Raw genomic sequence first — 21034 nt, forward strand, 5'->3', positions numbered from 1 at the left:
GCATGACAAATCGCTGATAGCTTCTCGCTATACAAGAATGAACCTGTATGTTTATAATCTTAAACATCTTACATGGCCTAAGCCAAGTGCTGCCAAGGACCACCATCTCCCATATATTTCTCCTTGTTTTAAAGTGAATCATAGAATCATAGAATCATAGAATCATAGAATCATAGAGTTGGAAGAGACCACAAGGGCCATCGAGTCCAACCCCCTGCCAAGCTCTAGATCACTTTTCAGGAAGCAAACTCTTGTGCTATATGAGGTCAGACCTTCTAGATCCTGATGTCCTCCAGATGCTTGACCATGCTGACTGGTGCTGACAGCAGTTGTCAGTGAAAGCATTTGGTGGTACCCCGATTGGGGAAAGCTGCTGATGGTGTATTGATCCATTGGTATCTGTATTGGACTTGAGTTGATTTTATGTATTCACTACATGCTATGTTGCTGTTTTAAACTATGTCTCTCCCTCTGTATGTAATGCAATTGTTTTAACAGTTTTTATATATGTAACTGTTTTATATATGCTTTTATTACATTGTAGAAACTTTGAGATACCTCTAGGAAAGCCATTCATCAGTGAAATAAATTGACATCACTTATTACTTACAGTAATATCCTGTTTTTCTTCCATTGTGAAACTCAGGTTCCCCATCCAGTCTCTGTCTAGATCAAGACCTACTTAAGGTCTCAAAGATCCTCTTTTCACCTCAAGAACAGACCTTTCCAAACTTATGTATTAGACACGGACACAACTTATTTTCCAAGCTCTGTGTTTAATAGACAGAGTGGGTAGAGAGCCAAAAATACCTAACAGAAGCTAACAGAAGCCCCTTTGTAAATCAATATAGCACTGTTTTCAATCAAGAACTGAGTTGGAAAACTTCTCAATTTTTCTTAAACACACTCCCCGCCCCATCCCTTTCCATAGCCAAAGTGATTTCTTATGCCCATCCTAGGCTTCCCCACTACGAATCACAAATAGTATTTACTGGGTATAGCTGAAGACATTCCAAAATAACAAAATACATAAAACAGAATGAAATACATTACACAGTTAGAATAATAATTGAAACTGGGTATTATGTCAGAAAAGAGTTTCCTCCCCTGGATAATTTAACTTATCCCCACTAACTTTTCTCTTGCAACTCTAAAAGACCTGCCCCTTAATAAAAAGTTTATCAGATACCCAACTGATCTCTCAACTGGGAGATGTAAATCTTCAAACAAGACTGCCCTTAAGTCCTCATAGATTGGGCAAGTCAGTAGGCACATTACTTCCACATAGGCACATGAGTTCCCAATTGGATCCTTCTCCCCTCTCTTTCTGCCTCTACTCCACCACTTCCCCCTGAAATGATCTATTTAGTCTCCGCTCCACTTCAAATGAAGCTAAGTAATAAATACCTCCTGTAGTCCAGATTCTCCAGTCCACTCCTGTTTCTCAGGACTCCTGTCTTCATCAGTCAGTTTTCTCCTTGCCTCCTCAGACTTGCTTGAGAAGAACAAAAGACCATCCAGGAGTTGGTGCAGGCAACTTGGGTCCCACTGCTGTTCCTCATATGCTCCACTTTCTTCTGTAGCCCCGTATTTCACATCAGATGCCCTCTCCTCATGTAGAGCTCAGTTCTTTTTCTTCCTCTGCACTCCCTTCCACCACTGAACCCTGGAGATGGAAGTTAATTGGGAGAGAGGCGGAGGGAGCAGAGGACAACCCTCTCTCAAGAGTCTATATGCAATAATTTGCAGCCAGTTCCTGCTGGGCTGAATTTGCAGCCCTTATACAATGGTACCTTGGTTCTCAAACGCCTTGGTACTCAAACACCGAAAACCCAGAAGTGTTCTGGTTTTTGAACATTTTTCAGAAGCCGAACATCCGATGTGGCTGTTGGATATTTTTTCTGGGGCAGCTGCACCAATCAGAAACTGCGCCTTGGTTTTTGAACATTTCAGAAGTCAAATGGACTTCTGGAACAGATTAAGTTTGGCGCTTTTGTTTTTGCTATTTATTTTGTGTTTTTGTTTTTGAGGCTTTTTCGGTTAATTTGTTTTTGTGACTGTGTGATCAGTTCAGCTACTGATTGATTGTGTGACTGCGGAAATGGATAAAAGCCCCCCTTCCAAACAATGACTATCTTCAGTGCTGGTAAGAATTTTTTTTAAATCATCTACAATACTGTCTTATTTATTTTATAGTACAGTACATTGATTATTGCTTTCATTTTATGAATTAACGGTATCGTTAGATAGTAAAATTCATGTTAAACTGCTGTTTCAGGGGTTGTTTTTAAAAGTCTGGAACGGATTAATTTGTTTTGCATTACTTTCTATGGGAAAGCGTGCCTTGGTTTTGGAACGCTTTGGTTTTGAAACAGACTTCTGGAACAGATTAAGTTTGAGAATCAAGGTACCACTGTATTTTTAAGGCACTCTTGCCTGCCTGGAGTTTCAAGTCCTCCCTCTGCCACCTGGAGCGTAACAGACAAACCTGGAGACTTCAGATCAGCCTGGGAAACCTGGAAATCGTCCTGTCCCCCTCCTCCCACTGAACACAATGAGAGGGAAATAATTTTCCTGGCTGCAAGGCTGCTATAGTTTTGGGGTACATTGGGAGCATGTCAGGGGGAAGTGGTGATAGAAAGAAATCTATGATTCCCCCAAAACCCTATTTGGGGCCCCACTGCTGGCCGAACACAGCAAGTAGGATGTCCATTCTTGCAGAGCTTTTTGGTGTTATGCTTGGGGGCCATTTTGTGGTGTGAGTGGTGTCTTGTTAGCAGGCCTCCCTCTCTGCTGATGGAACATCACTAACGTCACTTCCTACGGTCCTTCAGCCAGCCAAATGCTGTATGCAGGCTTGCAGCCTAAGCAATGCAAAGCCTTTGGTCTTGCCATGGCCTAGTGATAATCAGCTTGTGACATGGAGGTGAAATCTTTCATTGGTGGAACAGGCTCCCTGCTGAAATAGAAGGTGCTCATCAGTAGTGGCATCCTGCCAGCTTTTGAAGATGTACCTGTTTACACAGGCTTCCCCTTCATCTTGTCACTGGAGTTTCCTGTTTTAAGTGCTCTGTTATTTTAATATGAATGCTTTATTTCATATTTTAATTAAGGATGTTGTTGTCATTATTGTTTTTATTTGTTACATTTCTATACCACCTTTTATATTCCAAAGATTATGTTTAAAGGATTTGTTATTTGTGTATATTTTAATTATGAATCCTTCTTTATAATGTCTATGTAATTGCTTTTTATACTTGGAAACACCTTAGAAGCCTACTTTAGCATTAAGTGATATATAAATTAATTAGTTCATTAATAACAAATATGATTTTAATCTTTTTTAAAAAAAATATCTGTTTTTCTCAATAATATTATCAGAAGGAGTTAAAATCTACCTCTTTAAGATATCATATGCTTCCTGCTGTTGAATGATACATTCTGTCTTTATGCAGAGCACGAAGTTTAGTAACCAAAATTGATCTTGGGATAAGTTTTAAGTAAGGTTAAAACTCATTTATCTGAATTGCTCAGAGGCACATATAAACTATTTCAGTTATTAGAGGCTGGATAAATAGAAAGGCTGTTTATTCGGGGCTGTGACCACAAGAAGAACACACAGTGAATTCAAATAATTTGTAGGCTTAATAACGCTTGGATAAGATAATCTATTGTATTATGTATATAGAGACACTATCTTCTGCTCTGCAGATTTTCCAGGTGTGTCTCCCCCCCCCCAAGTCGTGGGTTAACAAGGTTTCGCACTCCAGAGATCTAAGCTAGAACGACATCCCTTAAATATTTTTGGCATTCTGAATGCTTGAAAATATTAATTGTAGGAAATCAAAAGTGCCTGACTTGAAGACAATGTAAAATCTGCAGCTTCATTCAATGCACCCTTCTTGATAATTATTGTACTGTGTTGCAAAAGTCTAGGAACAGCTTTATGATTTGGCCAGAACTCTGAACTCTGGGCAATTTACTGCTAACAAAAGAAGCATTTAGGAAAATTTAACAGGTTCAACCGTATAAAAAGAAGCATAAAATAGCACTTAAAATGTTAATTCAAATTCTTTTCAGATGTCAAATAGCATTCCTCTCTTAGGCTGCAGATTCTTAGTTACCTCAATCATTCCAGCACAGTGTCAGCAGAGCGTCTCTCAAGAAATCAGTGAATAACCTCAGCAAAGATGGCTGACCTTGAGGAAAGCTGCCATTGAACAATATCATCTGAAGGTGAGGTGATATCACAAACCCTTGTGCTACAATAGTGTTTAGATTCTTCTTAATTCCTATCCTGTAATGGACATTTCTGTTGCATCTGAATACGGAGGATGTTCTCAGAAAGGGCAGCCACTGTTTTTAGAAGTCTTTTTTAAAGATAAGTAGTCAGTTTCATCTGGCTAGAAGCTTTAGAAGTCCAGAAAGACTTGTTCAATATACACTGGGCCACACGGGGATTATGTCTAAACAAACACACAGAACAGGTGTTGCAGCATATAGTGATTTGCTGTCCATGACTTAGCATAAGAAGCTGTCTTAGTGAATCAGTGATCCATGTAGTTCTGTATTGTCTTAACTAACTGGAATCAACTTTCTAGTGTGTAAGACATGGGATGTTCCTAGCTCTACCTGGAGTTGAACCTGGCAACTTCTGCCTGCAAAGCAGACGCTCTGCCATTAAGCGACGGACTTGCATTCCCTCTGGCAGCCACTTTTCTACACAATTCAAAGGGAGGTAAAGGCTCTGATCTTTTCTGATTGCATGTTCTGTACAATAGGATTCTGATTTGTGAGTACTTGGCTGTGGGAATTTTTTTAAAAAGAGGAAAATATTCAGCCCTAGATTAACACCCCACTCCACCCCAGTTAAACTGGTGAGGGCTGGGAGACTCTTGTGTTCGCCAGCAGGTAATGGCTTTTCCCACCTGCCTTACTCCAAACTCCAGCCCTAGGAGCCTTCATAATGGAGCTGTTTCCAGAGGAACAAGGGGAGAGAGAGACTGTTGGCCATCAGTGTGTGTGTGTGTGTGGTGGTTGGTTTCATCTCTGCTACCCCACCTCCAGCATGAGGAACCTTCAGAAGGGACTTGCTGCCACGGGCATTATGTGTATGTGTATTTTAGAGTAGAGTGAAAGATTATGAATCATGGGGTGCAGAGCAGGGGTGTCAACTTGAATAAAATATTGTGGGTGCCCAGGTAAGCCCCACCCTGCATAATCAATCACAATTGACACAGCGCATGCATACCATTTAAATGGGAATGCCCATTAACTTTGTGCGGGCCTGGCTCCTTCAAATATTTTATTGTGGGGGCCGAAGCTTCCACAGCCCCAAGAGTTGGCTGTGTATGTGTGAAATTAATGGTGCTAAAATTATCTTTTGGTTGCTCTTTCGTTAATGTTATGTATTGAAGTTCTCACCCGGGCTACCAGGAGCATCGTGTAAATAGTTTTCACTCAGGTCCATGTCAGTTACTTTAGGCGGGAAACCCTGGGTTGTTGTTGCTACAATGTTGACAGCCGGTTGCCTATAAAAGCAGGACGGCTGAGCTGTTAGTTGTTCAGTTCTGTTCCAGCTTACAAATAAAGAGCTGCTTTGGAGAAATCGCTGCGTCGTCTGCTATGTATACCCACTATCTAACAGTTAATGTTGTTAATATTGTTTTATAGATTATACAGGGCTTTTTTTTTCTTATCTGGAACTCTGTTCCAGAATCTCTCAGGTGTGCACCATTGCCATTGTAAGAGAACAGGAGAGGCGTTCACGGTGAGTTCTGGCACCTCTTTTTCTAGAAGAATAGCACTGAGATTATAAATGCTGTATTGATTTGTTAATCATATACTGTGACTTCTGCTTTGATTGTGACTAGCTTGTTTCTTTAGTTGTTGTTTTGTTAAAAGTGTTTTATAGACTGTATTTGGTTTACCAATGATTTGTTACTTATTCTATATGCCTTATGCTGTATTTGTGATGTTCTATTATGTTCTAGCACGTTGTTGTTATTTATTGTTTGTAAGCCACTTTAGGATTCATTTAAATAAAAAGTGGCATAGAAATATAATAAATCAAATTAAACTGGCACTGAAGTGATCTGGAGGTTTCAGGAGAATGCAGCCTACTTAGGCCAGTAGTCATATTGTTTTACTTCTTGTTTTGTTCTACAGAAAGGAAATTGGTATATTAAAATGTAAATAGCCCACAACTTACCTGTGGGCACTGAGTAGAGATAATTCAATAGAATTAAGCAAGAATCTACAGGGACCAGTAGCAATTATCCCTGGGGTTAATGCCATAAAAATATAATGCACACGCAGTCCTCGGGGAATTACAAGTTCAGATAAATTAGGAGGCTAATTACATGCAGCTAAACAAGGGAACCTGAATTTCAGGCAACTGTAAATTTAGCATTCTGGTATTAAATATTGTGTTAAATGGGATTTGCTTTTACATAATGGACCCCATCTAATGAGCCCCTTTACTCATGCACACAAGCGTGTAAGCACACTGTCAGCAACCTCCCCACACAATTTACGGATTTTACTTTTAAACCAACAACTTTGAATCTAGCGTGGGGTGGCAGCCTTTGTGGAAGATAAGGAAAAGCTGTACTGTCTGTAAAGATCCCACTCTGTATCTTTCAAGATTGCAGTCAGTCATCCCACTAGTGTGGTGTTTACAGTGTCAAGATGGGGGGGCTAAAGAGGCCCAGGTTCAATCCCCACTAACACATGAACCTCAGGTTGTTGTAGAACGCAGGAGATGGGGGATAAGCATGTTTGCTGCCTTGAGATCCTTGAAAACAGGGAACCTCCTTTCCTTGCTGAGGCTCCCCACACAATTTGAAACCTAGATTACATAGAGGAGAGCTTTCCTAAGTACATACAAGAGACATCCAACTCCAGACCTTCACCCTCAAATTCTTGGAAGGCTCTAAAGCAGCAGCTCTGAAGACATGCCCTGTGTCCCCACTTCTCATGTGCTTGTTTACATGTTTGTCTACATCAAACACCCAAATAGGACATAGAGTGAACAAGATGCCGGGTTATGAGAGAAGTCCATCATCCTCTTCAGGGAGTTATCCTTAACATGTGAAGGGGGAAGTGTGTAAGGAGCTATGGCAGATGTGTCAGTCCTGCTCCAACATTCCTCCCTGCCCTCCTGTGTTTAGCATGAAGGTGTGATGGGATCTTCTAAGTTCTAAGAGTGTTTGGCTGAACATAGTTGGAAGCCTCTGTGTGATCAGGAAGCTTGCAATACCAGGGTTCCTGATCATGAGGTTTGTAAAGTGGAGCAGCTACCTGCCCTCGCATCTTCAAGCTCAACACCTTAAGAGGGTTTAGGGCCTGACAGAAAAAAGGATCATATGTCACTTGAGGCAGCATGTTTGCACCAGAGATATTAAACAAAAACCACCTAGGCCGCAATTCCATTCTCAGTTTCCTGAGAGGGAGTCCCACTGAACTTGGTAGGTCTTCGTTTTGAATAGACACGTAGTCGATTGTACTGTGGTTTGGACTCTACTGCACTTCTTCATAAAAGGTAAAGCAGTGTAAAAATAAAGACAACCAAGTCACAGTCAGAAAAAACACACAATTAGGCTGCAACCATTCAGCCACTTGCAAAATTTACTTCTAAAAATAACTCCAGCAATCTATCTGTAAAAGTTATCAGCAACAACATGCAACAGGCAACAAATATTTTATTTCTATTACTAAAAATACATTTAATTCAAAAGTACAATCCAATGTAACCCATGATGAAGTGGCCCATTCAGGAAAGTGATTATAAATATAGCATTTCTACTTTCTTCCATAACCATCCTCTCACACATTTAACAGGTCCACGTCTTAATATTATTACTGCACTTTGCATGTACAAGAGTTTCTCAATGAACATTACTTAAACACTTAGAAACTCTTTTAGGGCTATATTGGCATTATCAGTGTCACTTGGTAGTTGCAGCAACTCAGTGTACATTATCATGCATAGTTTTTAAAGGGGTACAAATGTTTAAAAAGACACACCATTTCACAAGCATGCTAATCAAAAATCCAATCAATCCAATTTCTGCAAAACGTGAAGAGGGCTTTGGGCACAAGCTCCACTGAAACGAACATGAGCTGTGTAAAACTACGTTCATGCAACTCCCATTTCAACTGGCCTTTCTTGTTTGTTCAGTCTTTAACCAACTTCTCAACTGCATTTTTTTAAAATTAAAAAATACACTATTTCTGAAGTATACACTTTAGGTTAGAAAGTTATAGGACTTGACTGGTACATCTGAAAACAGAAGAGACCTGCAAGAGCTGATGAAAGGCCTATTTAGGCCAATTTTCTGTTACCCAGCAACTAGTCACCAGGGTCACCATGCCTATGGGAAGACCACAAGCCGGACATGAGTGCAATCGTCATTTCCTGTTGCCCCCTGGTGAGTGAAATTTGGAGGTAGGCAGATTTATCCTCTATTAATATTTTGCCTGTTTTTCAAGCAATACATGTCCAGGTCCAATGAAACTAGAGAAAGCTTGGATGGGCAGAATTATGTGCCAGTCGCAACATAAACAGAAGAAAAATAAGGACAATAAAGTTTGCAGTTCAGTGCCTTTAAACATTCATATTAAGACAGGCAGAAGCCCTACATATACTTACCTGAGAATAAGCCACACTGAACAGTGTTGTTGTTGTTTAGTCGTTTAGTCGTGTCCGACTCTTCGTGACCCCATGGACCAGAGCACGCCAGGCACTTCTGTCCTCCACTGCCTCCCGCAGTTTGATCAAACTCATGCTAGTAGCTTCAAGAACACCATCCAATCATCTCATTCTCTGTCGTCCCCTTCTCCTTGTGCCCTCCATCTTTCCCAACATCAGGGTCTTTTCCAGGGAGTCCTCTCTTCTCATGAGGTGGCCAAAGTATTGGAGCCTCAGCTTCACGATCTGTCCTTCCAGTGAGCACTCAGGGCTGATTTCCTTCAGAATGGAGAGGTTTGATCTTCTTGCAGTCCATGGGACTCTCAAGAGTCTCCTCCAGCACCATAATTCAAAAGCATCAATTCTTCGGCGATCAGCCTTCTTTATGGTCCAGCTCTCACTTCCATACATCACTACTGGGAAAACCATGGCTTTTACTATACGGACCTTTGTTGGCAAGGTGATGTCTCTGCTTTTTAAGATGTTGTCTAGGTTTGCCATCGCCTTTCTCCCAAGGAGCAGGCGTCTTTTAATTTCGTGACTGCTGTCACCATCTGCAGTGATCATGGAGCCCAAGAAAGTAAAATCTCTCACTGCCTCCATTTCTTCCCCATCTATGTGCCAGGAGGTGATGGGCCCAGTGGCCATGATCTTCGTTTTTTTGATGTTGAGCTTCAGACCATATTTTGCGCTCTCCTCTTTCACCCTCATTAAAAGGTTCTTTAATTCCTCTTCACTTTCTGCCATCAAGGTTGTGTCATCTGCATATCTGAGGTTGTTGATATTTCTTCCGGCAATCTTAATTCCGGCTTGGGATTCATCCAGCCCAGCCTTTCGCATGATGAATTCTGCATATAAGTTAAATAAGCAGGGAGACAATATACAGCCTTGCCGTACTCCTTTCCCAATTTGGAACCAATCAGTTGTTCCATATCCAGTTCTAACTGTAGCTTCTTGTCCCACATAGAGATTTCGCAGGAGACAGATGAGGTGATCAGGCACTCCCATTTCTTTAAGAACTTGCCATAGTTTGCTGTGGTCAACACAGTCAAAGGCTTTTGCATAGTCAATGAAGCAGAAGTAGATGTCTTTCTGGAACTCTCTGGCTTTCTCCATAATCCAGCGCATGTTTGCAATTTGGTCTCTGGTTCCTCTGCCTCTTCTAAATCCAGCTTGCACTTCTGGGAGTTCTCGGTCCACATACTGCTTGAGCCTTCCTTGTAGAATTTTAAGCATAACCTTGCTAGCATGTGAAATGAGTGAAATTGTGCGGTAGTTGGAGCATTCTTTGGCACTGCCTTTCTTTGGGATTGGAATGTAGACTGATCTTCTCCAATCCTCTGGCCACTGCTGAGTTTTCCAAACTTGCTGGCATATTGAGTGTAGCACCTTAACAGCATCATCTTTTAAAATTTTAAACAGTTCAGCTGGAATACCATCACTTCCACTGGCCTTGTTATTTGCAGTGCTTTCTAAGGCCCATTTGACTTCACTCTCCAGGATGTCTGGCTCAAGGTCAGCAACCACACTACCTGGGGTGTACGAGACATCCATATCTTTCTGGTATAATTCCTCTGTGTATTCTTGCCACCTCTTCTTGATGTCTTCTGCTTCAGTTAGATCTTTACCACTTTTGTCCTTTATTATGGTAATCTTTGTACGAAATGTTCCTTTCATATTTCCGATTTTCTTGAACAGATCTCTGGTTCTTCCCATTCTGTTGCTTTCCTCTATTTCCTCTATTGGTGACTACACTGAACAGTAGTCACCAATATTAGGCTGCACAGGACTTAACTTTATAATTACTTTGGACATATGCCTGGCTCATTAATCTATGTAGGAGACTTCATGAATACTCTAAATTAAATGCTCCACTACAGGAGTGACTAACCTATGGTACGCCCAGCTCCTCTCAGCCATGGCCAGCATGACCAACGGTCAGGGATGGTGATGATCAAGTGTCTTATCTGTTCTTTACCATAAAGTCTCAGGGCATGTGACTTCAATTTAAAAATACAATTTTAAAATATGTTAAAACAATTTACAAATCAAAATAGGGTAGACCCTAAAACTATGTATCATGGGCATCAAAAGGCCAAAGTAAAGAGGTGGACTCATGGAAGTGTAGAGTTGAAAGGGACCCTGTGGATCACCCAGTCCAAGCCCCTGTAATACAGGAATATGCCATTGTTTCATAAAGGGGTCAAACATACGACCTTGGCATTCTGAGCACCACACTTTGACCCAACTGACCTACCCAGAACCAATAGATATTGATGGCAGATGTCTTGTTGATCCTCTCCTCAGACAAGGTCCTATTTAGATGACATGTGCAAGAGGAGCAGTTTGCACATGAACATGAAAATGGCCTGCCATAAACCAACTGATGAAGAACAACATCCAAACTTTCAAGGGCTGCTTCAGTTATCTCATCAGGGCAAATTCTTATTAAAAAAATCTTTAAAACGCCTTTCAAAAGTGCATTATCTAGGCACTTCTGGAAAAGTCCCAGCCCTGCCTTTGCATGGTTGCTTGGGGATAAGGCTGCATATGATAGTGGCAACAATCACGGAGCCAAGAGGAGTGGTGGAAGCCCTTCTCAAGTATCCCATCAGTGAGCCAATTGAAGCCTTCCCCTTCAAGTAGTGTGACTCACAAGTCTCCACTTGTATTCTTCTCTACTGACTAGTCTTATTTAATGGCAGGTACAGTGCAACTGAAACTTTTGAATGAAAAAAAAAATCCCGAAAGCATAGTTCTTTTTATTTTGTGCAAAAGCTCAGAGATGCATTGTTACAATTGCATCCATAAAGACATGTATAAAGTTTATCATCCACTCCACAGCAGGTCACACAACAGGTCAATGGTGGTGCTAGGAATCTTGTGTCAATCAAGTAATAATTATTTCAGTTAAGCATGTCGTAATCCTCATTGCTGATAAGGACACTGTCAAGGGCTCCTTTGCAACAGCAAAAACGAGTTCAGTCTTTCTTCTGTAGTATATAAAAAGTAACTTAGAAGCTTGGAACTGAGAATGTTCTCTTACCAGATCTTATTTTCCTTCATCACATGTACAGAGCTGCTGTTGTTGCTTGCAACCCATTCAGATGCTGAAGAAAGACAAAAAGACAGTTAAATTTTGATCCCATTGCTTTGGCTGAGCTTCTTAAATGCCGTGACTCAAGAGGAAATTAAAACAATATGCATAAACATTTAGCAGCGGTCAAGCCAAAAGCTTATCCTGTTCACTAGCAACCAGATTGAGGGTGGGGAATCAAATTCTGAGCTGGAGATTGAAAAAAATTAACAGAGAAGTTTCATATTGCGAGTTTATAATGAAGCCTTATTAGAAGTCTAGTGCCACAAGGGTTTTATTTCTAAGTAGTAGAAGAGTCGAGGAGCATATGATGCACGGCAGAATCTAAAGGCAGTGTTCCTTTGATCTGAAAGGCTGAAAGATTACTAGAAACCTCTAAGTAGAAGATGTGGGCACAATCGCTGTGTGTAAACATGACTTCTATATGCAGTATCTATTATATATTAGATCTATTAGGCAGCTCTAATTTAGAGATCCACTTAGTAATCAGGTGGGTTCAATTACCACCCATATGCTGGAAAGCATATGATCAAAGGCTTGGAACGCAAGTCATTGGCATTGCTCTGGTTACAGAGGAACAAGCCTGGGGAGTAAGTCATAACTCAATAACAAGTTTTGCCTTGTTTTTGGCCAGGGCTTCTAATATAACAGGAGCCACCATTTCCATCAGTCCTCTGCTTTCCGAGACTATTCTGCAGCAGAATACACAAAAGGCAGAGAAAGCAAGGCAGAAGCATAGCTGGCGATGGATGCGGCTGCCTACAGGTTACTGGTGCAGCCAGAGGGACCCATCATTAGAGAGCTCTGTGCCTTTGCATTGCATGGAGTGGGCAATGTACACCAAGTGTGGCAAAAGACATATCAACTTTGTTGACTATAGGATGTCCCGTAAGCTACTGCATCAGCTAAGGAGCTGGTGGGTTCCGATTGCGGCAAAGATTTAATTTGAAGATCCAGATAATGTCTACTAAATGCAAATAATTATTTGGCAAACAGAACAAGTTGCTCAAATGAATTGCATGCTCCAAATGTTACCATAGCTAGGCTGGATTCTAGTTGGCCACAGATATATTTTTCAACTTTATAGCACCGTGATTACAGCATCCAGTGCCCATCACATCACTGGCATAAGTGAGCATATAATAAGATCCACAGATTCTGATGCCTTGTAACTTAAGAAGCGCGTTGTATTTGACAATTCCAAATTAGCAAATGAACCTGATTTAAGTTCCCCTGTATAGATGAAATGGTATATTTTCCGATCTATTAAAAAAACCCCACAACTCAGTCCCTTGCAGAACTGATGTTATACACCTTATAATCCCTTCTAAGCTCTGCCATCTGTCAAAGAACATTCCCTGTGTCAAAACACACTGAATAGCTACAGCATCAGAAAATACAAGCTCCAGGGGAAGGGGGAAGAGACGAATAAATAATTTCAAACTGTACTTTTTTTGTGTGGGAACTACAAACACATTTTGAGCTGCTATGGAAAATACCGGTATATGCTGTATATTGCCATTCTGCTTCATAGTGAGATTTTTTTTTATAAAAAGGACCTCTGTGTTACTCCTCTAAAACATGCACAACACACTAAGCTCAAATATCAGTCCTCCTATTGCATGCCAAACAATTCTGGGTGCATATCATTTAGGAAACAATAAAATAAGCCCATGTGCCATTTTATAACAGATGCACAGCAAAGCAACCAACAGAGTGTAGCTCAAGTAAAACAGCAAAGTGAACAAGTTCTTTTATTAAACTAACATTGCAGGTTATTTTGGTTCCTTTTGAGATGGCCATTCTCACTTCAGCCAATAAACAGATACAAGAGCACTCTTTATTCATTAGACACTGTAAATTTGCTTGGTATTTTAATGGAAGACACATTTGATTCAAGTCGGTCCAAATCACGTATGCATTCTGGAGTACTCAACACTATTCAAAGCCTTCGAACAAGCTCATGTTTCACTGTATTTATTTTCAACATCTGTTCACATATGCATTTGTTTGGCTGGTACATGCTTTACATAGAACAATCTAAAATTTACATGACAGTATTGCTTGAGAGAGGAGTGGAACGGAAACCCAGTGGTGCCAAGTGTTCTCTGTAACAGTTTCTGAAAATAGCCCAGGACTGTCTCAGGAAGCATAGCAAAGCCCTGTTCTGAGAAACATAGATGTGTCTGTGAAAATCCCATAGTGTTTCAAACTGGCCCAACAAATACGCCATTATTAAAATTATTTTAAAATTGGTACCTCCTGTATTCAAAAAGTCAATTGCTCTTCTCATGCACTTGTAATCTTTAAGTTACATTTAGCAGAACATGATTACAGTTAGAGGAATTATGTCTTTAAAAGCTAACAAGCAAATTGTAGTAGAGTTTCTATTTACCCCTGAGTCTTAAAATAGGGGGTTGACTTTTAAATAGGCAAGTGGGGAAAAAAAGCTTGAAGAGACTTAGCTTTACCTAAAATTAGGTAGGGACACTTTAAAAACACCAGAACTGAGGACAACTGTAAAATTAAGTTCTGCAGGATGCTGAACAATGATAACTAGGCTTCAGTCCCTATGCTCACCTACATAGGAATGAGAGCCATTAACACACTGGGATCTGTTTCCAAGTAAACATGCACAATATTGCTTTGCTAAGTTGTTGCAGTATTTTATCAGACCTAGCTGAAGTAATTAGATTTCACAAGCAAAACTAAGCATAGAACTTACTACGTGGATTACCAAGACCTGATAAAATAGCTTCGCTTAAAATTAGTTTATCAGAATTCTGTTAAGAGCCAGTTTAGAGAGCGGCATCAACATTCTGCACAGTTTCCTTTTGCTGCTACTTAAGTTACTGGCCAGAAAGAGCAACATATTCACTTTTGTTTCCTGCAACCCTGCAACATCTGCAGCATCCAAAGTAAATGCGATTTCTGCTTATAAACGTGTGTGACGCAAATCATGTAACAATGTAAAAAAGAGAGCGATGCAATACATGTCACAGGTAGATTTGAAATTTGCCCCACATACCTGTCTCTGTATTTAGACTTGGCTTCTTCAATACTGCCTTTGGATCAACACTGAGATTACAAGCGACTGCCCAGCCGCAAAAGCTAAATGCATTAATTAGAAACTTCCTTTTTGTTCTCACAAGTGTGCAGAGGTGGCAAATGGGGTTCTCAACTGCACCACTTGAGAAACGCTAGCGGTGGGCTCACAGGATTGCATACTCCTCCATACCCCTAGCATAAAAAACCAGGCATTTTGGGGAAAAGGCTGCTCCACACTTACACACCCCACAGCGCCAATATGCCAGTTTTCTGTATGAGGGGAGTGAATCAAGCAGCACTGATGTGTTCGTGCACATTCACCACCGGCTTGTTTGCTGTTTGTGAGAACTAAGACACAACAATATTTATTTTCTAGCCAGGCTCCAACCCTGTTTACTTAGGAGTAAGCCAGTGTACTTAGTAGAACTTAGAACTTACTTCCAAGTAAACATGCGTGGAATGTGTCTGTACGTGTAATTATCACAGCAGCCTATCGCTCAAAGCTTTAAACACTTTACCCAAGAATAAGCCCCTTTCAGTCCAATTCATTTCAAAAAGAATGGGCTAAGCAAATGCATGAATTTCCCTCCCGCTGAAATCCACAGAACTTGTAAGATTATGGACAAGTACCTGGGAGTAAACCCTACCAGCCTATATATGTTTTTAATTGCAGGTGTTTTTAATAGTTGCATAACTTTGGAATACTTTGGGAAAAGCAATTCACAAATGAAATTAATACATTAAACAACCCACCTACTGGAACTTACTTCTGAGCAAATATACCCAGGATTAGACTGCAGGAGTGCATGGTTCAGCAGCAATTCCCACCAATTTCAATGACTGTCCTAAGAATCAGATTCAGAATTGTAGCAGCAACTTAATGAGCCCTCACCAGCAGAGTTATGGCAGTTGAACAGCTGCCACATTCTAGGAACAGGATATGAAAATCAACATTGCTTATCGAAAGAGACGGTTGTTTGCATGCAGTTTCAAATAAAGAAGTGCAAATCAGTATAGCTTTGTACATTCCTAGTCTCTCTGAAAGGTAAATGACAGCAATGGGAGAAAAAATGAATTCAAGCAAATATCTTAACATTTGAAAGCTCCACCATGTTTTGTAATGGGGAAATAATTTTTCCCCCACTGAAGAAACTGTGTCCATTCCATACTGTGCTTCATTTCCAGATCAGAGCATTAAAAACAGCAAACTTCAGCAAAACAAAAGTTCCTGTAAGAGCATTTATTGAATTATTTAAAAGTTCAAACTCAGTTCACATGCAGTTTATAGGGTCCCCCGCTTTTTTAAAAAAATCCTGTTTTCATGTAAATTGCAAACACTTGTACTGAGGTTTTCAGTTTCTCCCCGCCTACCATGTAAATTTGTCAACTATTTGCATGCTCACTATTTTATGTGCTTCTTTATACAAAGAACTTTCCTTTTCCCTTTTTAAAAAGGCATGTTCTAAATGTGCACTACAAGGATTCTTCACCGTTCAGGATGCATAAAAGCAACATGGGTACTGATGGATCAAACATTTCTCCCAAAAGAAGTTGAGGCAGCCTTTGTTGAATCGTACTTTTTAATAAGCCCTCGTGGTTTGAGAACATCAGAGTGGGAGAAGGTGGAGGTGGGGGGAGTGAAAATGTCCTTTTCTTTTTTAGGTGCCAAGAGAGAGAGAGAGAGAGAGAGAGATGTTTCCAAGCAAAGGCTGGTAGCAAGTTGCAAAGCAAACAGGCAGGGAGGCGGCAGCAGGAGCAGCAGCAGCATGTTTTCGTACATACAGCCTGATATCATGCACAATCGACTGTGGATAATAATAATGGCAACTTGTACAGGTAGGCATAATTCTCTGTATGGTGCATGTCAAGTCTGCGATGCCTCAAAGGGTGTATGCCGGGAGCAGAAAGCACACACATTTCAGGGGGGTAAAGCTAAAGTCTACATTCCATGCATAGCTATTGCGCCCCTTGGCCTGCTTCCCTGCAACGCATCTTCAGACATCAGAATTGGAGCTGAGGTTGGTTAGCCGGGGATCTGCGTTGATCTCATACCTGTAGTGATAGCCCTCCATGTGGTCTCTACAAGCGTCCCTGATATTGTACATCCACTTTTTGATCCCTTTGCGGTTCAAGTACAAAACCAGGAGGAAAATGGCACCGATGAGGGCCAAGACTATCCCGAGGAAGACATAAGAGGTCTGCAGCTGAGTCTGGTTATCGGTCGGCTCTGGGCAGCTCAGCTCTGAAAAATCAATGGCCACCAAGGACCTGTTCTCCATCCCTTTGGGGTAAGAGCACTTGAGGGATGACTTGGCCTCCACCAGGTCACTCTCCTTGAGCCAGCTGACCATGTCCTCGATGCCGCAGTCGCAGACCCAGGCATTGTGGGTGAGGTTGAGGCTGGTGAGTCGAGGAAGGCCTCGGAGCTGCAGGAGGGTGCTGTTCCTCAGGCGCTTGAGGGCATTGCCGCTGAGGTTGACGCTCTGGAGCTGACGGAGGTTCTCGAGTGTCACGCCGTGCAGACTCACCAGGGAGTTGTTGTGCAGGTCCAGGTGCTGCAGGCTGTGTAGCGCAGCGAACATGCCCTGGGGCAGGTAGAGCAGGGTGTTTTCGGAGAGGTCCAGGAGCTTCAAGTTGAGGAAGGCCTCTTGCTGAAGCAGCTGGGCCACGACGGTCACATAGCTGTTGTTATAGAGGGAGTTGCGCAGGTTCAGCTCCTCTAGGGGGCTGCTGGTGTTGCCCAGGGCCATGGGGCTGAGCTCGAGGAGGGAGTTGTCGCTGAGGTCCAGCTGCTTCAAGCTGGGCAGCCCGGCAAAGGTCCCAGCCTCCACCCACTGCAGGCGATTACCGCTCAGGTTGAGGCTGCTGAGTTCTAGAAGGGTCTCCGGGGGGAACGAGGCGGACGAGACGTTCTGGATGTGGTTGCCCATGAGGAAGAGGTTCCGCACATAGCGGGGCAGGCCCACAGGCACCTCCGTCAGGTTCCTGTTGATGCACTTCACCGTCCTGGCTGCCTCGGAGCAGTCACAAGTTCCCGGGCAATCAGCCGTCTGCTGAGCCAAAACCCAACCAGAGAGGACCACCACCACCAGCAGCGGTTCAAGCCACCCGGCTCCTCTCTTCTCCCCAGTTGGTGTGGGGGGTGCAGAGCCCCAAAGAGAGCACCCCAGCATCACCGCCTCTGCCAGGGGCTGCTCTTTTGTGGCACTCACACAGCGATTTCGGCCGCTTCGTGCAAGCTGGGGAAAGCTGGAGAATGCAAGCCTGCTAAGAGGTCAATCCCGGCACAGTCAATGCTCCTGGGAGAAGTGGGAGCAAAGCCCTCCTCTTCAGCGCAACCGACTTAGATCGTGTGGCACCAGCACCAGGGTGTGAGCAGGAGCCCAGCCAACAATGCAGAGCAGTTCCTTCCTGTCTTGTTTTGTGGGGGAGCTCTCGGGGGGCCCCCCAAAGTCCTCCGTTTGCTCCTTCTCACATCCAGCCACCCCTGAAAGAAGCCACAAAGAGAAAGTATGAAAGTCACGGAAGCATCGCATGCCAAGCCACTTTCGCTTGCAGACGCTCTCTTCTCCTTTCTCCAGCCCACCTCTACACAGTCCCTCTCGAAAGCTTTGCCCCTACTCATCCACGTCTAGCCACAAAACCAAGTAGAACTTGAGCATTACTGCAAAAGACAGTCTGGGTTTGTCTTTGGTTTTACTACATTGTGAAATAGGTTGGGAGGGGGACACCTCACATCTGAAGAATTTTTAACAGCAGACCATGAATCTCGCCTTAGGTTCATTCTGTCTCCTCCTCCTCTATGGAGAGTCACCTTCCAGCCAAGAAGAACAAATGCAAAAAGCAGCAACTGTCTGAATTCTAGAGGCTGCAAACAAGAGAGGATTGCCACCACTTTTTACATCCTTCTCGCGATCTTCCCCAGGCATCTGACTGGACCCTGCTGGAAACACACCAACCCAACGGGACTTCGCTCTGGTCCAGTTTTTAAGCCACCTCGCCCCCCCAAAAAAACTTCCCACCACTTTCCAAGGTCACATATTTCATCCACTCCGTGAGACCAAGTTTCTCTCCTGTGCCTTTTTAGAGACGTGACGTTTTAATCCGCGCAGCTTTTTGGAACTACGGAACTACCCCCCTCTCCCCACCCCTTCAAAGCGCGCCTTCACCATCACGTTGTATAACCGGGCGATCTTGCAAGTTTTCTTAACTCCCGCCTCTGTTGGAAAAGCGGAAAGTCCCTGCTGCCCCTGGGCTCTTTTCTCAACTTCTATCTCCCCTTCCACCAGATTCCCGCCAGGAAACCTCGAGATTCCGCAGAGATTCCACGCTCACAAAAGACAATCCCCCCCTCCCGCGGCTCCTCCACCTCCTTTTCTCCCTACAAAGACTCACTTTGAGAGTCCATCAATCCCATCGAATTTAGTTGGGCTTCGCTTTGGAATCTAAAGATGCGCAGAGTCCGGCCGCGCGTCGGGTACCGAGCAAAGCGCGCCGGCTCTGGGCGCAGGTACAGTACAGACAAGATCGCGCCTGACCTGGATCCAATCCGGACTCGTCTCTCTGTCTGCTCCTTTTCCTGCGCGGATGGGCGACGAGGAGCGAGGTCCTAGCAGCAGCATCAGGATGGGCCCTGCTCGCACCGCTGGCCGCCCCTCCCTGCGCCTCCTTACCTGGCTGCCTCTCCTGGCGCGCGCGGCTCCCTCTCCAGCCAGTCCCGTGCAAACTCCGCCGCCGAGTGCGAACTACATGGCGCAGGCAGCAACTTTCCCTCCCACTCCCTGGCCGTGCCTCTGGCCCAGCCTCCGCTGCCAGGAGAAACCAATGGCAGGCGCGGCCGCGGGGGAAGCCGCGCGCCACGCCCTCGGCCGACGCCGGATCCTGCTCGCCGCCGCTGGGCGCGCGGAGACTGCTGGAGCCGAAGCGGCGGCGGCCGCCGCTGCTGGGCTAGTGGCGAGCGGCGTCTCGGGAGCAGCGTTCGCTCGGAAGCCTCAGTCCGTTTGGTGGAAACGCCTTCGCGGTTAGAGAAAGGCACTTGGCTTGTTTTTGTTCGCGCCACAGATTCCAGGATGGAGCCGTACCTGGCACTGAGCAAGGGCGCACGCGGTAGAGTGGAAGGGGATCTATTTGCATCACAATCCTAGATATAGTTGCTGGTAGGTAGCCGTGTTGGTCTGCCGTAGTCGAAACAAAATAAAACAAAATTCCTTCCAGTAGCACCTTGGAGACCAACTAAGTTTGTTTGGTATGAGCTTTTATGTGCATGCACACTTCTTGAATGGACACGAAAGCTCATACCAATAACAAACTTAGTTGGTCTCTAAGGTGTTACTAGGGGCTTGTGGCGCTGTGGGTTAAACCACAGAGCCTAGGACTTGCCGATCAGGAGGTTGGTGGTTCGAATCCCCACGATGGGGAGAGCTCCCGTTGCTCAGTCCCAGCTCCTGACAACCTAGCAGTCGAAAGCACGTCAAAGTGCAAGTAGATAAATAGGTACCGCTCCGGCAGGAAGGTAAACGGTGTTTCTGTGCGCTGCTCTGGTTTGCCAGAAGTGGCTTAGTCATGCTGGCCACATGTACGCCGGCTCCCTCAGCCAATAAAGCGAGATGAGCGCCGCAACCCCAGAGTCGGCCACAACTGGACCTAATGGTCAGGGGTCCCTTTACCTTTACCTTTTTACATGCTTATACAGGTACTCGGCGTTCTTTCATTTCCCAAGGCTTCAGAACAGTTCTGAGGTTGATTTCCTCAAATTCCCCTGAAGTAACCTACGAGTGACATGACTGATTTCTCAAACTCTGTGACACTGGTTTTAATTAAAGTGTTATATACTTTTTGATTTGTTTTGTTTTTTTACTCCTTAACAGAGAAGCCTCAGAGAAGTTCAGAAGTTGAATTGAATTGAGTAGTGCCTTAGGTCACATCCACACCATGGCTCTCTCCCCCCCCCCCAGGAATCTTGGGAACTGTTAAGGGTGCTGGGAATTGTAGCTCTGTGCAGAGGAGGGCAACCAAGATGATCAAGGGTCTGGGAAGCAAAGCTTTATGAGGAACAGTTGGCGGAGTTCCAGGTATGTTTAGCCTGGAAAAGAGGATACTGAGAAGAGATATAAGAGCCGTCTTCAGGTATCTCAAGGGCTGTCATGTGGAAGATGGAGCAAGCTTCTTTTCTCCTGCTCTGGAGGGTAGGACTTGAA

At 43.6% G+C, this 21034-nt stretch overlaps 1 protein-coding gene across 2 annotated transcripts; it reads right to left on the bottom strand.

The window, feature by feature from the left end:
* Positions 1-13750: 13750 nt before the first annotated feature.
* On the bottom strand, positions 13751-19627 carry TPBG (trophoblast glycoprotein). Of its 2 annotated transcripts, none has more exons than XM_082218467.1 (2): positions 19511-19627; positions 13751-18324 (listed from the first exon to the last, which is right to left on the bottom strand). In XM_082218467.1, the coding sequence occupies exon 2, from the start codon at positions 18008-18010 to the stop codon at positions 16832-16834; it is 1179 nt and encodes a 392-aa protein (XP_082074593.1). In that variant the 5' UTR covers positions 18011-18324; positions 19511-19627; the 3' UTR covers positions 13751-16831. The 2 variants fall into 2 exon arrangements, with proteins under 2 accessions (XP_082074593.1, XP_082074594.1); XM_082218468.1 differs by lacking the exon at positions 19511-19627 and adding an exon at positions 19376-19504.
* Positions 19628-21034: the final 1407 nt, after the last annotated feature.

This window comes from Podarcis vaucheri (genome assembly GCF_965113315.1).
Source record: "Podarcis vaucheri genome assembly, chromosome: 3".
NCBI classification, from domain to species: domain Eukaryota; kingdom Metazoa; phylum Chordata; class Lepidosauria; order Squamata; family Lacertidae; genus Podarcis; species Podarcis vaucheri.

Bases quoted from the DNA above. Each gene is read 5' to 3' on its own strand.
- TPBG (XM_082218467.1), bottom strand. From the start codon at position 18,010: ATGCTGGGGTGCTCTCTTTGGGGCTCTGCACCCCCCACACCAACTGGG.